This window comes from Bubalus kerabau, chromosome 8 (genome assembly GCF_029407905.1).
Source record: "Bubalus kerabau isolate K-KA32 ecotype Philippines breed swamp buffalo chromosome 8, PCC_UOA_SB_1v2, whole genome shotgun sequence".
In the NCBI taxonomy this organism is placed as follows: Eukaryota; Metazoa; Chordata; class Mammalia; order Artiodactyla; family Bovidae; genus Bubalus; species Bubalus kerabau.
The window spans coordinates 11158765-11176660 of NC_073631.1; the positions used below are offsets into that span (position 1 = coordinate 11158765).

The window sequence follows — 17896 nt, forward strand, 5'->3', positions numbered from 1 at the left end:
GGTCGTGCCTTCCCCCAGGCATCCTGTGTCTGGTGACTGTGTAAAGTGGGGGTGGAGAGGCCTGACCTTGCCTGCCTGACACAGGGCAAATTCTGGTACTCGGTCGGCCAAGGCTTTATTGGCTCACATCACACTTTCTCATCCTTTGTCTAACCCTGCTTCCTTTACATTCCTTTCACCTAATGAACATATATTATTTTTATTAACCTAACAAGGGTGCTATGGCCCCAAATTCCACCTGGAGAGCCAAACCTATGACCTGGTGTCATAAAGATGGGTTTTATTTTATATTTTTAACTTTTTATGTTGGAGTATATCAAATTAACAATGCTGTGATAGTTTCCGGTGAGCAGGGAAGGGGCTCAGCCATGCGTACACATGTGTCCATTCTGCCCCAAACTCCCCTCCCATCCAGCCTGACACATAACATGAGACAGGACTCCCTGTCCTGTACAGTGGATAAAGATTAATTTAAAATTTAATAAGAATTTTTTTTATCTTTTAGGGGAATTCCTGTTAAAAGGTGGGGTTCAGATTTACATATCCAAGAATATCAGGACATCTACCAGAAAAAAATCTAAAGATTTTTCAGAGTTTAGAGGGGAAATAAATAACCTGGGATAGCAGGAATTTCTGGAAAAGTTGACTTTGGATGAGAAATAATTGAGTTCATAAAATTGTACAATCCTTTTGAAATTATTAAATCCTTGACAAAAGTTTCTTTTAAAATTCAGTGCAAATATATGTGTATATATATTTATTATTCTTACTATGGTAGTGGTTTAGTCACTAAGTCCTGTCTGACTCTTGTGACCCCACGGACTGTAGCCTTTCAGACTCCTCTGTCCATGGGATTCTCCAGGCAAGAATACTGGAGTGGGTTGCCATTTCCTTCTCCAGGGCATCTTCCCAATCCAGGGATCAAACCCAGGTCTCCTGCACTGAAGGCAGATGCTTTACCAACTGAGCTATGAGGGAAGCCCTATTCTTACTATATTCTTAGTATAGTAGCAGTTAAAAATGAATATAATTTGCTTAATATAGATAATTATATTATTATTTTCTAGTATTTGGATTCCAACTCCTGCAGGAAAATTATACCTCTTTTCTCCATTAAACAAGGGTGTGACCTTGTGACTTGCTTTGGCCAATAAATTGTGAGCAAAAGTTATTTGTTATCACAGTATAACTTAGCCTATCCTGACTGACATATTCCAGATTACTTAGTATCCAGCCACCCAAGAGAAAGCTAATGCTAATGTTTTTTTTTTAAAGACTTCTTTTATGATTCATGCTCACATGTATGTTGGCATGTGTATATGTGTGTGTGTGTGTGTATATATATATGTACGTATATGTACACTATAATTTATAGTACATATACGATTTTTTAATCTTTTAAAAAGCTTTCAGAAGTTAATGCTACTGTTGTTTCAAATCACTAAATGTGGTTATGTACCAAAGTCTGCCCACATTTTAAAATTCACACACCCTTTGTGTTAATATAAAATTCCCATGCTTTTCTTTGATACCATTTAAAATTTTGGATAAATTTGAAATTCTTAATAAAACAAATTTAAACAGTGATTTAAAAAATATTTTATTAAGCGCTTGATTCTGGTTTTTGACAAAACTAAATGTTTTATCAGTGAGGGCACTAAATCAGCATACTTACCACAAGTTTTTGTGTGATAGTGTCAATGATCAAGTACAGATATGGTCACCTTCTATGTCAAGAATGGTTTCTGCTGTTTTTCTTGATAGAAATGGTTACAACCATGTTTATATATTGATTATAGTAATTACATGCTAGGCCTACTAATTTATTTTAAGGTAAATACAGGAATTTTTGCCTCAGATTCTCCACTATGATTTTCTAAAAATTTTTTTCTAATTGATTTAAAATTTAAGCACTAGTAGCTTTTATTAAATTTTGCTAAGATTGACTTAAAAATAAATTTATTTATTTTTAATTGAAGGATAATTGCTTTACAATATTGTGTTGGTTTGGGTCATACGTTGACATAAATCAGCCATAATGTACATATGTCCCCGTCCCCTCCCTCTTGCCCCTCCCTCCCGCCTCCCACCCCATCCCACCCCTCTAGGTTGCCACAGAGCACAGGTTTGAGCTCCCTCTGTCACACATCAAATACCCACTGGCTATCTATTTTACACATCCTAACCGTAGAAAGACTGACTTTCAAGTGGTATTTTCAACCACAGAATCAGGAAAGCACTACCTGAATTCATCCTAGACAGACTTGGTGAGATTTTATTCTTTCTCTTGAATTTTTTTTCAGTAATCTTTTTATGGCAAATTGCACTAAGTCAAGAAAATATATTTTTAGCTCTGATTCACTGAATATATAACTAGATTTTGGCATTAAAGTTTAAAACATATCATGAGGAGCAATAATGTTGGCCTTTGCTTCTTGAAGTTTCAGAATTCATATTCAAAATATCAACTATATCTGCCAAATATGTCAAGCTCTTGGGAAAGTTATTATCTTGGCAAGTTTGCAAGTGTCTAATGATGGAGGGGAAAAAACGCAGTCTGTTTCCAGGGTATCTTTAAGTTCATACTCATGCATGGCAAGGAACTAAATATATTTCCTTTGTACATGGATTAAGCAAAAAGCAAGTAGATAAAGAAAAGAAAAACAGTGATGATTTGATCTTTGGTAATTTTTTTTTTTTTTTTTAATATCAGGTAAGTCAGCAACTTGATTTTGGTGGTGAAACCTAAAAAAAAGATACTTGGGAATTTCTGCTTCATTTTAACTTTTGGTAAAAGGCAGAATACAAAAATTCTTTTTTTTTTTTTTAACCCCCTCTTTGATATGAGATCTTTTTATTCTTTGGTATTAAAAGAGCTACTTCAAGCAAAACTTTTATAATTTTTTGTGGCCCCTTAATAGTCTGCTTCACTACTCTTCAATTTTTCATGCTTCAGAGCATCAAAACCTCTAAGTAAAAGCTTGCAGTAAAAAAATAATAATGTTGTTGTGATTCTTTTACTCATAGAATTTGAGGAAACCTAAATTACTTTTTGGAGAAGGCAATGGCACCCCACTCCAGTACTCTTGCGTGGAAAAACCCATGGGCGGAGGAGCCTAGTAGGCTGCAGTCCATGGGGTCGCTAAGAGTCGGACACGACTGAGCGACTTCACTTTCACTTTTCACTTTCATGCACTGGAGAAGGAAATGGCAGCCCTCTCCAGCGGTCTTGCCTGGAGAATCCCAGGGATGGAGGAGCCTGGTGGGCTGCCGTCTATGGGGTCGCACAGAGTCGGACACGACTGAAGTGACTTAGCAGTAACAGTTAGCAAATTACTTTTGCCACTTTATGTACTATATTATAATAATTTAAATTAGTGGAAAACAATAGATCGTACCTGAGTGTATTTGTAATGTGCTTATGCTTCAGGTGTGCTACAGGAATAGCAGTATGACATCTCTTTCATCATGTATGACAAACATACATTTCATATATGTCTCTTTGTCTTGCTTTGCCTGAAAGCTTTATCATTCTATATTCTTTGTATTGCCACCAGCCACAGATTTAATTGAAACTAATACAATTATGTAGAGTTTAAAAATAAAATAAAATTAAAAAAATAATAATAAAAAAGGAAGTTTAAAAAAAAAAAGAAACTATAAATGAATTTTATGTTTGTAGTACAAATTTATTTTTCAAACTATTTTATCAATTCAAGAGATTTTGATTTGTCCCATTTTGGAGTCTGTAGCACACAACTCCTGCTCCATAAATAATGAGATATCCATAACCATCTTTAGAAACTTTAAGGTATTTTGCATTGTAAAATCTTAATAATGTTGCTTCTATTACATCCCTCTGTATTTCCTCCCTCCTTGGGAGGAAAAATGCCTAACATTGCCACTAGTTGTTCAAATGATAGAACACTGTTATAAATGTTTCCTTTAAGATAAGGGAGGGAAAAAAAAAGAGATAAGGGAGAGAGTATTATTGATTTATCATTATTGTTTCCCTTGTAGTCATTGGTAAGCTGTTAAAGAGTGAATACTGTTTATCCATTTCTATCCATTTTACAATGTTTTACCCATTTTGGGTTTCAGAGTATATTTTGAATATCAGTTGGTATGCCAAACCAAAAGGCAGGATGACAGAGTTGAACAGTTGTAATTGTTTAATGTTTTCCTAGTGTGTTCCAGAACTGCTATTTTTAATATTAAAAATAACATGCGCTGTTGTAAATCAACTATATCCAATAAAATTTTTAAAAGTAACATGTACTGAAAGTTCATTGCAGTATAATTCATAGAATTGTCTGAAACACACATCTGGTTTGATCTGTCCTTATGTGGGTGTTACTCTTACCCACTGGGCTTCACTTGTGGGTCAGTGGTAGATAACCCATCTGCCAGTGCAGGAGACATGAGTTCGATCCCTGAGTCAGGGAGATCCCCTGAAGGAGGAAATGGCAACCCACTCCAGTACTCTTGCCTGGGAGATCCCATGGACAGAGGAGCCTGGTGGGCTGCAGACCATGGTGTCTCAAAAGAGTAGGACATGAGCCACTAAACAACAGCTCTCTATTTTGTAGCCAGAAAACGTTATTCCAAGATAGCCACCATTGATTCCTCTGTCCCTTCTCCCTCTCTTTCTCTCTCTTCTCTTCCATTCTAGCTCTCTGTCTCTAATCTTTTCTCTCATGTTGCTTTTACCCTATAATTTCGGAATCTCTCTTATTTCCAGCAGGGCAGCTCCAGAGGGTGTTTTCAGAGTTAATATTGTTCCTGAGAACTGTTCAGTTCCTTTTTCTTTTTTTCTGTCTCATAGTTTGACTCCAGAAAATGTTTCATGGCCCACTTTGTTAGCCTTTTTTTTCTCTTCAAATATTTGAGGGTTTTGGATGATCAGAGCATTCCATTCTTCATACCCATTGGCTTTTTCCCCCTTTAAACTTGGCTTCAAAATAGCATGAAAATCTTTTTAAAGTGGCTGTTTGACTCTGTTAAAATTTATTAAATGGTTTAGGCTTGTGAATGGTGTGCCAGAGGGCATATAAACCAAACAGAGTAGTCCTTTCCTTCACTCTTTGAAGAGAGCAGGTTTATACAGTCTTGTAACGCAGCAATAGCATTTAGTTCTGTAGAACCCCAATGTTCTTCTTCTAGAAGATTTCGTCCAGTTTTTTGAAACATCCCAACTCTATACTTTGAATTTATTTAAGAAAGAATTATCATTTGTACCTTGTAGAGGTGTTATGCAGTGATGTGGACATAGATATATGTTTGTTTTATGAATTAGCCCCTGTAATATTGAAACTACTTCAGACATTTGAACTATTGGAAAATAAATGTCTGCATTCTTTTTATCGGAGAAAAATGACTCCCAACAGTCTTACTGCCTGGGTAAAGATATACAGCCTTTCTACCCATAATGTCATTGCCAGAAGCCAAATAGTACATTTTTTGTTTTAATGGAAAAGATCTTTCAGGTTGCTGGTTTTACATGGTTAGAAATGCTTCCTGCTCCAGTCTCCAGCCCCAGGCTGCCCGTGTATTTTGAATTCAGAAATGACAGCTGAAACCAATTAGGCAGAATTAGGGGATCTCTAAGTCACATATAGGTTATGTCTAAAAAAGAGAACAATACATTATATGATTAAAAAAAGAAGCAACTAATTTAATTAGGGCTAAGCTGAGGCAGTATAATTACTATAGGGGATTTTTATATAGTATTTTTCTGTATTTTAAAAAATTCTTTGTTTAATTGGAGGATAATTACTTTGAATACTGTGATGCTTTTTGCCATACATCAGCATGAACTGGCCACAGGCATACATGTGTCCCCCATCCTGCACCAACCTCCCACCTCCCTCGCCGTCCCACCCATTTAGGTTGTCACAATGTAATGACTATGGGGGATTTTTATATAGTATTAACTACCGTGTGTGTTAGCTACCCTTGCCCTCTTTAGGAAATAGGTGTGGGGTTTACTGGTAGAATTTTAAACATTTTCTAAGTGGCATAAAAACAGCTGAAAATAAAATAACCCAGAAACAGGCTTTGGAATATGTAAAGTAAGCCTTTGCAGTAACAGTGGAATATTTGAGAGTATTCCATTTAAGAACATATTTTACGTATGATGGGATAGATCAGAAGACCGTATTTTTCTCTTATTGTCATATCACGTCCTGTGATACAACTTGAGACACAGTAATTAGAATTTCTATTAGTACTTCAGAGGGAAGAGATAGTACTTCTGACGTTGCTCATGAATGTCTTGTTTTTGTCATTAAAGATACGGGATTTCAGTTCATTTGCAGAATACCTAAATAACATATAATGGAATACTTACAAACTTTTATTTTTTAACCACTGTTTTAAAAATGGACCCTTTGGTATATAGTGGATACAGACCTTTCTATAAGGCACCTTGAATGGCTATGATTTTGTTTAAATGGAAAGTTGATTAACATTTCTTTTCATTTTTTCTCACTAACGAATAGTGCTCACATGTTTGAACCCACATTAAAATTTTATTTATTATAATTTGGGAATAAATAGATGAATACTACAAAGCTGGATGGGGGGAAGTGCAATTTCAAAGTCAGTTTAAACCTGTGGACTTCATATAAGAGCAGTTAGAAACTAACTGCTCAGTAATTTGATGTATTAATTCTCACAGCAATGTAGGCTGATTAAAACAGAGATTATAGCCAGAGGAAAATGGCATTGATTGCTGTAGAAGAAAGGAGGGCTCAGCTTCTAGAAGTTTTCTTCAACTGCCTCTAGCAGCAGCCATTCCCCAGAGAATCACTTGACTTAAATGAGCTACAGGTGAAATATTGATAAATTAAAAACTAAAACGATAGTGAGAGCTCCCAAATGTATTACTGTCTGAGAGGTGTGGTTTTAGTTAAAATGCGTGTGGTGTATCCCAGACTGTAGTGAAGGAGACACTGGCCAAGAGAAGAGTAAGTATCACAAGTAAGCCTCTGCCTTGGATACATGGACAGTTAGCATTGTTGCCATTCATTTTGGGACCCTATGGGGTACCACTGAAGAGTGGAAGGAATTGCTCTTGAATGCTTTTGTGCTTTAGATATTTGCAAATTTCTTAATATGCTCTCTCACCAATAAGAGTAATATTCAAAGTTGTTTTTTTTTTAAATAGTGGATCACTTACCCATTATAAGGAAGAGATTAGGGTATAATCAAACTGGGATGAGGAGCAAGGAGCTCCTTAAACAATAAGGATCAGTCTGGATAAGGAGGGCTCGATATTTTTGTGTGCTCTATATTACTGTGCCTTGGCTCTATATTTCCAAGGGGTACATGTTATCAACTAGTTCTTAACATATCTGGTGTGTTTATTTTTTTAATTTATTTATTTGGGTGTGCTGAGTCTTAATTTTGGCACGCAGGATCTTACTTGTGGCACGTGGCATCTAGTTCCCTGACCAGGGGTCAAACCCAGGTTCCCTGTGTTGGAAGCACAGAGTCTTAGACACTGGACCACCAGGGAAGTTACCCTCCCCCCATCTTTTTGTTTTTTTAAAAATTCAGGTTTTCACCTAATGTTTCATTTTTTTTAAAACGAGTATTCGTTGATTTCCAAATAAAAGTATAGCTGAGGTGTGATGCTTGTTTTTTAAATTAATTCATTTTTATTTGGAGGATAATTACTTTACAATATTGTGTTGGCTTCTGCCATATATCAGCATGAATTTGCCATACATTAACATGAATGAACTGTGGTATTTAAATGTAAAATAAACCTATTCCTCAAGAAGAAAGAAATTCAGAATTAGTTTTATTATCTCTGGAATCTTTCCAGTATTCCTACTATTGTGAAGCAGTTTTTTTTTTTTTTAATGCTATAAGATTACATGAATCCTGAATATACTGACTTCTGTCTTGCTGTCAAGATGGAACACTAACATGAAAAGAAGTCAAGAATATGGAGGGTGTGAGTGGCAGAACTTCAAAATGAGGATTTCTGTTGGTTATCTCCATGGAAAGACTTCCTTATTTTTAGCCTAGATGCTAAAAATAGGGCTGTGCTACTTTCAATATCACATTTTGGCAGTGCTTCTGAAAAACATGAAAAATTAGCTGACAAATATTGTAGACACCATGCTTAACATAAGAGGGTGGGGGGAAAGAGTGTGTTGGGGAAGGTGCTCTATTTAGATTCCTGCTTAATGAGTAAAGGTCAGTCTGAAATTCATTGCTGATATTAAAGCATAATTTCTCTGAGGAACTTGGCATCTCTTGAATAAGAAGTTTGATCTTTTCAAGGAAAAGTAATTGGAAAACCTCATTTCATTGATAATACATTGATTACAAAGAAACATAAACCCATACCAACAGCTTCCCTGGTAGCTCAGATGGTAAAGAATCTGCCTGCAATGCAGGAGACGTGGGTTTGTTCCCTGAGTCAAGAAGATCCCCTGAAAAAGGAAATGGCGTCCCACCCCAGTATTCTTGCCTGGAGAATCCCATGGACAGAGGAGCCTGGTTGACTACTGTGCCTGGGATCACAGAGTTGGACACGACTGAGTGAACTAACATTTTCACTTTCAAACACATACTAAATGATGAAGCCTACTTAATAACTGACTTATACTTATTTCTTCCCTGATCAGCCTTCATGTCCAAAAGCTTGTCTGACTCTGGGGTCTTCTGAGAGCCTTTTTACCAGTGGTGTTCAGTGAAAGCATATTACTTCTTTTCCCTCACCCAAAGTCAGTTTTAAAAGGAGTAAGGAATGGAGAATTCCAGAAAAACATCTACTTCTGCTTCACTGATTACGCTAAAGTCTTTGACTGTGTGGATCACAAAAAACTGTGGAAAATTATTAAATAGGTGGGAATATCATACCACCTAACCTACCTCCTGTGAAATCTGTATTCAAGTCAAGAAGCAACAGTTAGAACCAGACATGGAAAAACAGACTGGTTCAAAATTGGGAAAATAGTACATCAAAGCTGTATATTGCCACCCTGCTTATTTAACTTATATGCAGAGTCCATCATGCGAAATGCTGGGCTGGATGAAGCACAAGCTGGAATCAAGACTGCTGGGAGAAATATCAATAACCTCAGATATGCAGATGACACCACCCTTATGGCAGAAAGCGAAGAGAAACTAAAGAGCCTCTTGATGAAGGTGAAAGAGGAGACTGAAAAAGATGGCTTAAAGCTCAACATTCCAAAAACTAAGATCATGGCATCCAGTCCCATCACTTCATGGCAAATAGATGGGGAAACAATGGAAACAGTGACTGATTTTATTTTCTTGGACTCCAGAATCACTGCAGATGGTGACTGCAGCCATGAAATTAAAAGACGTTTGCTCCTTGGAAGAAAAGCTATGACCAACCTAGACAGCATATTAAAAAGCAGAGACATTACTTTGCCAACCAAGGTCTGTCTAGTCAAAGCTATGGTTTTTCTGGTAGTCATGTATGGATGTGAGTGTTAGACCCTGAAAGAGGCTGAACACCAAAGAATTGATGCTTTTGAACTGTGGTGTTGGAGAAGACTCTTGAGAGACCCTTGGACTGCAAGGAGATCCAACCAGTCCATCCTAAAGGAGATCAGTCCTGAATGTTCACTGGAAGGACTGACGCTGAAGCTGAAGCTCCAGTAGTTTGGCCACCTGATGCAAAGAGCTGACTCACTAGAAAAGACCCTGATGCTGGGAAAGATTGAACAGCAGGAGAAGGGGATGACAGAGGATGAGATGGTTGGATGGCATCACCCACTCAATGGACCTGAGTTTGAGCAAGCTCTAGGAGTTGGTGATGGACAGGGACGCCTGGCGTGCTGCAGTCCATGGAGTCACAAAGAGCCGCACACGACTGAGTGAACGACAACAAGGAATGGAGAATGGAAAACAGAAAAAGGTGAAGGTCATAGTCCAGCTTGTTTCTCATCTTTTTCTTTGGCTGGATTTTTTTTTTTTTTTTTTCTGGTTATCTTTTGAAGGGATGTTCTCCACTCAGGCCTGTTTAAAACTGTCATCATGTTTATAATTTATCTTCACAGTTTCCTTTCATGTCTTTCTCTTTAAGTTTCATGGGTGTGTTCTGTGGTCATCTAGTTCTCCAGTCTACATATGATTGAAATTAACTGAGACTCTGCTGTGTGAAAGTGCTTATGAAGAAAAAGTCTTTTCTTCAGTATTTTATGGTCTTTCTATATGCTGCTTTTTTACAAAGAAATATCTGTCTTCTGCCTTCTAAACTGATCCTGCCACAGTGTAATGAAGTCAAGATGGAGAAACCCAAACTATAAATGTGGTTCTTTCACAGAAAACGTTTATGTTCAGGGGATTATGGTTTCAGATATGTTCTTCAAATTCCTTCCCCTTGAAACATGCCTGCACCTTTGTAAATCCTATAATAAATGCTGCGTACATGCATGCCAAGTCACTTCCGTCATGTCCGATTCTTTTGTGACCCGCATGGACTGCAGCCCACCAGGCTCCTCTGTCCATGGGGTTCTCCAGGCAAGAATACTGGAGTGTGTTGCCATTTCCTCTTCCAGGGGATCTTCTCTACCTAGGGATCAAACCTGCGTGTCTTATGTCTCCTGCATTGGCACTTATGTCTCCTGCATTTACCACTAGAGCCACCTGGGAACCTTAAATAAATGCTACTGATGGGTAATCAACAATGAGGAAAGAGGAACCCGATTTTGAAAGAAATGTATGCAAGTGTGGGGATTGAACCTTCCAGCTTCTTTCTGCTCTCACTCTTCTGCGTGGTGTACAAATCTAGCCACACTTGATAGCTTCATTTAAAATCACACACTCTAGAGGGAAGACTGGCGAAGTATTCTTAGGCATTCAGGTATAAACCTGTCAGACACAAGTACTTCTGAAAGCATTGCCCAGAAGAACAGCAGCAGTTGTTGAGTGAATGAGAGGGAGATGCAGGAAGATGAAGTGGAGCATAATATAGTGCAGGCCAGAAGAGATGCTAGCCACGAGCCAAGATAGAGACTGGGGGGCGGAAGAGTGGCTGGGTTTGGTCTATAGTTACCAGGCACCTAGTCTAAAGATATTCCTTTTATTTTTGGAACAAGAAATGGCCAGAGATCAAGCCAGATGGATCTGAGACTATGTGCGTCTCATCAGTGGATAGTGATCTGTTGGTCATGTGCCATAGGGGCCTTCTGTTCAGAACTTGTATGTGTAGGATGGCTTTAAAAAGTGTAATAACAGAGAATTACCTCCCAGCGTGATTGTTAAGGTTACTTCTGTTATTTCTGGACCAGGAAAAGTCACAAGGGTCACATAATCCAGTGAGTTGAATGAAGGAGAGAAGTTAAAATGAAGAGATGTAACGAAATTTGTAATTTAGGCACATCTAATATAGTTGGACTGTGAAGAAGGCTGAGCGCCAAAGAATTGATGCTTTTGAACTGTGGTGTTGGAGAAGACTCTTGAGAGTCCCTTGGACTGCAAGGAGATCCAACCAGTCCATTCTAAAGGAGATCAGCCCTGGGATTTCTTTGGAGGGAATGATGCTGAAGCTGAAACTCCAGTACTTTGGCCACTTCATGCGAAGAGTTGACTCACTGGAAAAGACTCTGATGCTGGGAGGGACTGGGGGCAGGAGGAGAAGGGGACGACAGAGGATGAGATGGCTGGATGGCATCACTGACTCGATGGACGTGAGTCTGAGTGAACTCCGGGAGTTGGTGATGGACAGGGAGGCCTGGCGTGCTGCGATTCATGGGGTCGCAAAGAGTCGGACACGACTGAGCGACTGAACTGAACTGAATGTAGTTCCAGGCATAGTATTGTATATTAAAAAAAAAAAGACTGGGGTGGGGGGAGAAAGTTTTTAATTAAGGTAAAATGGAAATTTGCCAGGATACAAAATAAGACCTTATACCACCTTTTGTCTTTTCCTCCATTTGAGGTTCTCTAGATTCTCGCCCCTAATCACCCAGAGCAATCTGAGATTAATGATGTATTTGCTAGAAGTAGTCTCAGAGGTTGTGTACGGAGAGCTGTGGAGTATGAATGAGAATGTCTGGACGTACAGAAAGGAAGAACACATATAATAAGAATGAAATGTTATGCCTAAGAGTTCCAGTTCTCAAACGGTATTTAGCATTTCGTTTTGAATTGCAATCCTCCAAAATATCCCTTCATAATCTAAACACGCTACAGAAAATCTTCATCACCATCATTATCCTCATCATCACCTGTACATCTACCCTGTGCTGGGCATTATGGATATTTACATACTAATTTTCACAATATCCATATGCAGTAGCTGTGCTAGGATTATCCCCATAACACAGATGAAGACACTGATACCCAGAGGTTATGTGACCCACCTAAGGCTACATAGCTAGTGACAGCCATGTGTGTGCATACATACATGTTCATGCCATACAGCTGAGGGAGTACAAATTTAAAATTTTTAAAGGTTTGGGAAAAATCTTTTTGAAATTTCCCAAGATCTCATTTCCGCAGAAGCCTCCTTGTTATTCATGTTGCAGTATCATTGGGCGTGCATATATACACAGAAGAATATAAGGTATACGTGAGAATCAGGAACTTTTTCCCCCATTCCTGATATATTTCCATCCTCATAGTTAAGTGGGGATTTTGTTTGGTTGGTTGGTTTCAAACAAAATGCTTGAGTACTTTATTCTTTGAAAAAAGTTACAGTAATTTCACAGGTATGTAAAAATCCACAGAATGTTTGAGTTCTCTGAAAGCAGAGACTGTCATTTATTTATGCACAGTTTGCATTTAATGCATATATGTCGAGTAGAAAGTACAATGGAAGCTTTGTCCCTAACATCATTTCACTTCTTTAAGCATATGTAGCATAAGTTTATTGGGCATAAAATTAAACATGCTTTTAACTGTTACTCATATCCTTTATATAACCTCCTTTTTACTTTTTAATTTTTTTGTCAATTTCATTGGTTGATGTTTTTTTTTAAAGAAGTAACCTTCAAGATTTTGTGAAAATTTGAGCTGCTTCTTTTATTTTGATCAGTATTTGCTTATAGTGATATGCCATGTTGCTAGGTGAATAAATGTTTAATCCGTGTTCTTTGAATTCTATTATGTTTAACATTTACATTGATAAGTTACTCTTTGCTTTTTATTGGTATTTGCCAGTATAAATATCATATATATAAATAACATCAATATATAATATGATGTATTATTCCTTTACTTTCAGGTTTTCTGTTATTTGTTGTTGTTTATTATATTTAGCCTTTATCTTGGAAAGAGTGTGAGTTTGATTTTGTTTTGCAAACTGAAAATTTACATTTTTAAAAGAGATTTTAACATATGTTTATGTAATTATTGTTATGATTGGATGTACTTTCTATTTACCAGTTTATTATGTGTGAGACAATGAGCACATTATAGTTGTATATCATGTTATATATTAAAAAGTACTTTTTCATGGACCATTTTATATGTTCTGTTATAGCATTGTTAATTGGCTATGCCCCAGTACAAAATAAAAATTTTTTAAAGTATATAGTTTCTGTCCTCAGTGTGTGGAAAAGAGAAAGGCAATACAGTCTTAGAATATATCCAAGAGCATTTCTTCTAGCCCATGTTCTTTCCCTTTGCTCTTCCATGGCTGAGCTTTTTCATTCTCTATTCAGATCTTATTTGAAAGTATCACTTACCGTGGCCTGTCTTTAGCAGGCATTAAGTGCCCCCCTCTATGTCCTCAAACACTGCCCAGTAGTACTCCTAATGTACAACTTACTGTACAGTCATTACACATATCCTGGTTTTTTTCCACCTACATCTGTTTCCTTGAATTCTGTATCCTTACTGACTAGTGTCACTAAACTCCAGAGCTTTCTTTGGCCACCTGATCCGAAGAGCCAACTCATTGGAAAAGATTCTGGGAAAGATTGAAGGCAAAGGAGAAGAGGGCAGCAGAAGATGGTATGGTTAGATAGCATCGCTCACTCAACGGACATGAGTCTGGGGAAACTCTGGAAGATAGTGAAGGACAGGGAAGCCTGGCATGCTTCCCTAGTCCATGGGGTAGTAAAGAGTGGAACGTGATCTAACAACTGAACAACAGCAATAAAATGACTGGTGTAGTGCCTGGAAGATAATGAGCTGAGAAATACATGGTGAACAATGAATGAATGCTAAAATCTGCACTGTATTCTCAGCAGTTACCAGCTGGCATGCAATAAAAACTCAGTAAAGGAATCTGAACTGTTACCATCATGGCTACAACCACGTACAGCTTTATGAATGTGTCAAAAACTTATAATTCCTCAACAATTGCAACCTGATAATGGGGCATAAATAATCATGGTTACTGGTTTTTACAGAGTGATTAAATCATAAAATTGTTACCGCCAATAAATAAGATTAGGAAAATTTATATAGCAACTCTACATGTTTTTTTAGAAATTTTATGTAGCTCATAATATAAACAGAAAAAGCATTAAAAAGAAAATATACAATTGTATGCAAATTCAACTTGGGATATTTGGAAAAATTACACTATAAGTTGCTATCTAGGGATATTTCTTTTTAAAATAAATCTGGATGTATTTGTCTTAATTTATAACTTTGGAAGTATTTGCATTGATTTAGAAAGTAAATCATTATAAAGTTTTATAAAATAAATATTTTTCAAATATATTCAAGAGTGCTGAGAATCTGAAAAGTATCTTTTAATGAATATAGTTATGAAAAAGTAAATACATCCAATGATTAATTTTATTAGAATGATCTGTTTGTAATATTTACATGTCATACAAAATAAATAACCATCACCTTCATTTCCACTTGAAAAATGCAGGTAATTGAAATTGTATTTGGATTGGTTAACTGTATGTGTATGTGCTTTTAGTTGAAGTTAAGGTATATATATTTTAGGTAAGTTTTCTTCTTATTCCACTTAAGAGATACATATTCAATGTGAGAATTAGGCATTTAACAGATTAACAAATTGTGGACATAAATTCTTTCTAATGCACAGATATGTTTAACATAAGATAGAATCTGGAGTAATGATTCAGCTGTGGTTATAATGGAGGGTGGAGGAGCGTGCAACTGCATACACTAAAAATTCCACCCGCTTGCCTTATATTTGCTTAGTTCAGAAAGTAGTGATGACTTTGAAACAGAAAAATATTGATTCATTGTTTTATAGCCAAAGGGATGTTAATACATTTTCCTTTTTTCCTTCTAGCATACTGATTTATGTCAGTACATGGACAAGCACCCTGGGGGGCTGCATCCAGATAATGTGAAGGTAGGAAAAGATCTTTTAAGTCAAGGCTTAGCATTCTTCATGTGCATTTTTTGAACCAGAATCTAATTCCTCTACTATATATATATTTTTTAATTGTGTAAAGAGAAGTGATACTGAAGTGAACCGTAGTCATTGCTTTGACAATGAAAGCCATGCTTTGGCATTAAATATTTTCACTGGAGTATTATTATTTACACTGTACCCTATTTTTCCTTCATGGAGAAGCATTTGCCAGTAATGAGAGGGATCTACTGGAATCCTGCCAAAACTATGTTTTCAGTAGAGAGGAATCTCCAGTCGCTCTAGCTTAGAGCTCAATACTGAAATACCAATTGGTTTCAAGAAAATGTATTATTATGATCCAAAACAGTGTTATGATGAGTTCATGGTGCATATGTTTTCATTTGTTTGTATAAACAGATAAAAAAGATTTTTCCTTCAGTTTTCTTTTATTTCTTTTACCAGATATTGGATTACTCTGTGTAAAAAGAATTAAGCTTTTCTAAGTTTTGACCTAGCAACCATTTTGGAAAATTTTCCCCATATTTCAAACTTAAAAGAGATTCTTTTCTTGGCAAATGTTAGGGAGTTAGAAGATACTAAAGTTTATCAGTGGGCTTAATGATGTGCTTACATTTTAGTTTTGAAATGGCTACATTTCAGGATCCTGAGAATCCATTTAGCGATATAAATGCATTTGAAGTGTCATTATTTGTCTCCTTTTCATCCCATTCATTATCTGCACCTTTCTTGCAGTGTGGCATGGTTTTTCTGTTGTACTTTTCCCTTTGCTAGTAGAGGTAGATTTCACATATAGCATTACATGTGTTCATTTCTTTTTGCTTTATAAAAATAAATTTTATTGTATATAGTTTCTTATTTTTTTGATATCTAGTTAATGGGTTTTCTTTATTAATTAGAGATGTGATGTCAGTTGTAATGAATTTAATTGAAACATTTGCCCACATGGTAGTAAATGACAAAAGGATTTTTTCTCTACATTCCCTAGGACTGACCAACCAAGCATTAAAACTTTGCCATTCTGACGAGTAAAAATGAAATGTTTTTACATTGGCATTTTCTTGACTGCTAGTGATACTGGGCATCTTTTCATGTTTCTTGACCATTTGTAATTCTGCCATTACAATTTGCCTGTTCTTATATATTGTTCAATTTTCTATTGCATTGTTCTTTTCTTAATAAATTGAAGGCTATTTTTAATAGTTGTAACATTAATGATGGTGCTTTTTAAGGTGATGATTTTTGTTATACAATTTTAAAATGTGGGAAACTGTAGGAACTCTGGCAAGACAGTCTTTTTAAAAGAAATACTAGAATCAGTATGGTACTTAAAGTATTTGTTGACTTTTTTCATATACGTCCTTTTCATTGTTATGATTTTTTGTTGTATTAAATTTTTATTTAGATTCAGTTTTTTGACTATTCGCTTTTCTTAAACATCTGTATTCGTTGACGTAGATTTTTAGTAGTTGCATTGGGCAAGAAATTTTAACAGGCTAAGAGATTTTTTTTATTAATCTTGTTTAATACTAATTAATAGTATTATTAATTACAATACTAATGTTTAATGACCACAATTTTTTTTTAACATCAAACATCACCAACTCGATGGACATGAGTTTGAGTAAACTCTGGGATATTATTAATTACAATACTAATGTTTAATGACCACAATTTTTTTTTAACATCAAACATCACCGACTCGATGGACATGAGTTTGAGTAAACTCCGGGAGTTGGTGATGGACAGGGAGGCCTGGTGTGCTGCGATTCATGGGGTGACAAAGAGTCGGACACGACTGAGCAACTGAACTGAACTGAACTGAATATTTAATGACCGCAATTTTTTTTAACATCCAAACATCTCAAGTCGTCTCATTACTACATTTAATGTTCTCTGTTTAGGGTTGATTGGGTTCAAAATCAACAGTATGGTACCTCCTTACTCCTATCTTCCACTTCAGCTCAGGTAATCTGCAGAGAGCTCAGCTAGTGAAAGCCCAGCTAGTGAAAGCCCAGGACCTACTAGAATCAGTGGAAATCAGAGGCTACTCTAAACTAACTTTGACCTCCTGACTTTAAATTCAGTGACAGGATTGAGATTAAAGAGCTGACCCAGGCTTTGCGAAGAACACAGGCATCACTGGATTTCCATTATCCTGGTTTGGTCTTCTCACCAACACTTTGTTGCTATTATTTAGTCACTTAGCCATATCTGACCCTTTGTGACCCCCTGGACTGCAGCACGCCAGGCTTTCCTGTCCTTCACTATCTCCTGGAGTTTGCTTAGACTCATGACTACTGAGTCAATGATGCCATCCAACCATCTCATCCTCTATTGCCCCCTTTTCTTGCCCTCAATATTTCCCAGCATCAGGGTCTTTTCCAGTAGTCAGCTCTTCGCATCAGGTGGCCAAAGTACTAGAGCTTCTGCTTCAGCATTAGTCCTCCCAATGAATATTCAGGACTGATTTCCTTTAGGATGGACTGGTTTGATCTCCTTGCAATCCAAGGGACTCTCAAGAGTCTTCTCCAACACCACAGTTCGAAAGCATCAGTTCTTTGGCTCAGTCTTCTTTATGATCCAGGTCTCACA

At 36.7% G+C, this 17896-nt stretch overlaps 1 protein-coding gene across 6 annotated transcripts in view; it reads left to right on the top strand.

Moving 5' to 3' along the window:
* Nucleotides 1-17896, top strand: part of CDK14 (cyclin dependent kinase 14) — a 666835-nt gene that overhangs the window by 285819 nt on the left and 363120 nt on the right. For all 6 annotated transcript variants that reach the window (XM_055589679.1, XM_055589680.1, XM_055589676.1 and 3 more), the window contains one exon: nucleotides 15218-15280. In XM_055589679.1, coding sequence (XP_055445654.1) covers nucleotides 15218-15280 — 63 coding nt within the window. The remainder of the gene's footprint in view (nucleotides 1-15217; nucleotides 15281-17896) is intronic.